The sequence below is a fragment of the Cannabis sativa genome, chromosome 2, assembly GCF_029168945.1.
Source record: "Cannabis sativa cultivar Pink pepper isolate KNU-18-1 chromosome 2, ASM2916894v1, whole genome shotgun sequence".
NCBI lineage: Eukaryota > Viridiplantae > Streptophyta > Magnoliopsida > Rosales > Cannabaceae > Cannabis > Cannabis sativa.
The window spans coordinates 22,835,163-22,839,234 of record NC_083602.1 but is presented as its reverse complement, the minus strand read 5'-3'; the positions used below and the strand labels follow the sequence as shown (position 1 = coordinate 22,839,234).

Below are 4,072 nucleotides of genomic sequence, written 5' to 3'. Positions count from 1 at the left end.
GATGTCTCGGCCCTTAGCCTTTTGAACCCTTCTTCTTCTTCGGAATGTGCGTTCAATCTCGGGGTCAATAGGAGCAAGTTCAAAGTCCTCTTGTTGGTTCATACACTATAGATACCTGAGATTTCAAAGACAAACCAGCAAGATTAAAAGCACAAAAATTCTTAGAATGTCAATTAGTTGATAAAACAAAATTTAGAACTTAAAGTCCCCGGCAACGGCGCCAAAAACTTGTTGTGAAAATTCTATTGCTTTATTATTGCGCAAGTGTACACAATCACAAACAAGTAATACAATGATAAGTAATCAAAGTTCGTCTCCACAGGGACTTTTTACTAAATAATGTTAAATCAACTAAAAGTAATTCCAAGAATTTCAAATAAAACTAAAATAAAATCACACATCAATTCACAAGAAAAATTTATAGCCTTGAATCTAAACTTGAGAACTAATTTTTTTTAAACTAAATAAACTAAGAATAAGAAACTAAAAGTGATTAAAATGGTGGTAATTTCAGATTAGGAAAATAGACTTGGGTGATTAATTTCCACTTGTATGTCCCAGTTGATACAAAGAATGACCCAAAGCAATGACTCAAGCAATCCCGCGAGTTAACAAATTTCAAAAAAAAAAAAAAAACCAGCAAGCTTTTTCCAAAACTTGCAAATAACCATTCATAATCTCACAATGCATTCCTACATCAGTTTAGATCACAAATAGCCCAATAAAGCATCAAATCCTTAGTTATACATGGTAGCAAAATATTCCTATTTCACTACTAATTAATACCTAAAAGAAAAGGTAAAACTCATGCATCAATTAGAAGGGTTCAACTAGGTCTTACTTTTCCAAGTAAGATCTAGCTTGCTAAATGTTAAAAATGGCCAAGAATTAACATTCATTCAACATTTCATCACAACTAATTGAACTAAGTCAAGATTACTTCATCATTGCAAAGTCAAAACACTAGTCCATACAAGGGTTTATAACCACCCAAATCTCAAAAAGTTTAGTTCATAGCTGAAATTAAAAACTCAAAACCAGAAAATGTATTGTTCATGAAGTTAAAGAGAAGCTGAAAGAGAAGAAAATGATACAAAACGAAGTGGAGAGCAAGAGAGATGAGTGGTGAGCTCAAATCCTTTCTTTGAATGTTGCCTTCTTCTCCTTCTTCTCAATCTTCTTCTTCTTTCTTTGTACTCTCTTCTTTCTCTGTACTTAGAACTTTTTTCTGCTGTAAGTTTTTGTACCCTCCTTCAAGTGCAGCCAGCCACCATCTATTCATGTCCTCTTTTCCTTTTTTGCCACCCAATTAGGGTACCAAAGTTTTACCCTAATTGGAAATCCCAATCATCACCCACTTGTCCTTCATTTTCCACATGTTTGTTGAGTCAATAGCCAAATTCCGCCACCTCAGCTCGTTTTTCTTTTCATTAAAGCCAGCTGGACTAACTGCCATAATAAACTTACTGGGCTGACAAATTGCTACGCGATGATTGCTATAGCAATGCCAGTCAACAATAATCATTTTTCTGCTCCTTTTTCTCCTTGTCCCAAATATTTCCAAATACCTATTCTTGTATTTTTTTCTGCTTAAAACACATAAAAACAATAACATAAGTCTATTTAACACTTACTAACACACACACTTCCATTTATTACAAAGATACAACAAACTAAACACAACTACACAATATAAACATTAATTTCTCCACAATTCACATTAAATTCAAGCTTAAAGATATGAAAATAACTCTAAATCTTAGAGTTATCAGTCCGCTTGGCAAAAAAGAAGACTACCATCTGTGAAAAAAAGATGAGACATTGATGGAGCTCTTCGAGAAATGGCATAACCTTTAAGCCTACCAATTCTTTCCTCAAATTGTAAAAGTGGATCTCCATGTCGAAGTCCTCTCTGAGGGGTAACATTTCCAGAAACAGTACCATTTATGAGAAAAGAAAAAGTAGTAGTTGTCAAACACTTCATGATAAGAGAAATCCATCTGATATTAAACCCCATCTTTCCCATAACCGCGGCAATGAAAGACCATTCAACTCGATCAAAGGCTTTACTTGTGTCAAGCTTAAGTGCAGCATAGCCCTTTGAACCTCTTTTGCGATGCTTGAGATTATGAACTAGCTCAAAAGCCACGAGCACATTCTCAGTAATCAATCGACTCGGAAGAAAAGCACTTTGAGTTTCTGAGATAACATGGGGGGAGGATATCCTTGAGCCGAAGAGCAATCATCTTGGAGATAAGTTTTTAAATAACATTACAAAGGCTTATAGATCGAAAATCTTTCATAGCAAGCGGTTGTTTGATTTTGGGAATTAAAGTGATGAGGGTCTTGTTAAATGCAGTCGGGTTACCCCCCTCATTAAGAACATGAAGAACCACAGTAGTAACCAATGAACCCACAATATGCCAATTATGTTGATAGAACATAGCCGACATACCGTCAAAACCCGGGCTTCTATCCGATCCCATAGTATTCAAGGCAACAAGAACATCAGCTGCTTTAAATTCTCTCAACAAAATTTTTTGTTAGCATCAGTAATAGTTGTGGGAATGGTGGAGAGTACATGAGATAAAGCCCAATGGTTCTCCTCCAAGGCAGTGAAAAGTTGCTCAAAATAAGTGGAGACAATGATCGAAATCTCCTCTTTTGAAGGGACTGTAGTGCCATTCTGGTCTTGTAAACATTTAATTCGATTGGTAGATCTCCTAGCAGAGGCTTTAGCATGGAAAAATTTAGTATTACGGTCCCCCGATTGCAGCCAATCCACACGAGATCTCTGCTGCCAATACTGTTCTTTGAAAGCTAAAAGATCATCCAAAATTTTTTCAACCGAGACAATAACTTGAGAGTATTTAGGAATGGAAACAGTAGCTGAATAAAGATGAGTGGCATTTTTCTGAGCAGTACTAAGCTTCCCATATTTTCTTTTATGCGAAGCTTGCAAACCAGAAGCAGAAGTATCTAGATTTTTAACCAAACTCGTACAAGGATCCCCATGAGTAATATTCTGCCAGCAGTCAATGATAATATCAGTACATTCTTGATCTTTTAACCACATCTTTTCAAATCAAAAGCGAGATTTCTGCTTAGGTTCGGGTTCAAAATTAATGGAGAAATTGACATGAACACGGAGAGCACGATGATCGGAACCATAATAATCAAGGTGAGTCAAGGAAGGTAAGCACAATCCATTACTCCAAACATCATTGATGAAGCACTAGTCCAATCTCTCTTTCAAAGCAAGGTTTTTTTTTTGCCAAGTAAAGTCATCCCCTTCATAAGGTAACTCTCTTAAAGAACAACGATCAATAGTAGAACAAAAAGCTGTCATTTGATGATCGTGTCTAAGAGGGCCATTGTTTTTATGAGAGTGGGAGAAAATCTCATTAAGATCTCCAATTAGCATCCACGGGTCCAATGGGGACACATCAGCCAATCTATTTATCAATGTCCAAGTGTGTTTTTTATTAACAGCCTCAGGAAAACCATAAACAATAGAGAGATGCCATCGAGGACTATTGTCAAAGGAGACATAGCAATCAAAATAATTTGAATTCATTGAAAGCAAGGTTACATTTACATGATCAGTCCATAATGACATAATACCCCCTTTCCAACCTACATGAGCAACTTCTAAACCATGATTGAAATGTATAGACTGCTTAAAACGAGAAAGAGTGCCAACAAGAACCTTAGTTTCCATCAAAAATAAAATATGAGGAGAGTGCTCACGAACTAGCAAGCGAAGACGACGGAACGCACTCGGGTTCCCCATACCCCATGCATTCCAACTTATAATATTCATGGCTGAGAGTCGGGTTGCTTGTTGACAACCGCTGCTGGAAGGGATGGTAAATTCTCAATTGAATCCAAAGAAGAACCAGAAACGGACTAAGAGTGATCACCATCAAAAATTGAACCCAACAGAGAATTATTTCTCCATCTTTTCAACACACTTCTAAAATTTTCAGGATCCACATGTCTTTTAAAAGTTCTGTTAGCAGCCTCAGAATCACACAAGTCATCATGAATAGCCACAACCTTTCCTTTATTA

General features: G+C 36.4%; 1 protein-coding gene across 1 annotated transcript; it reads right to left on the bottom strand.

Moving 5' to 3' along the window:
- Window positions 1-1,768: 1,768 nt before the first annotated feature.
- LOC133034201 (uncharacterized) lies at window positions 1,769-2,486 on the bottom strand. Its single transcript, XM_061109242.1, has 2 exons — window positions 2,369-2,486; window positions 1,769-2,199 (listed from the first exon to the last, which is right to left on the bottom strand). Exons 1-2 carry the CDS (start codon window positions 2,484-2,486, stop codon window positions 1,769-1,771), a joined length of 549 nt encoding a protein of 182 aa, XP_060965225.1.
- Between the last annotated feature and the right edge of the window lie 1,586 nt (window positions 2,487-4,072).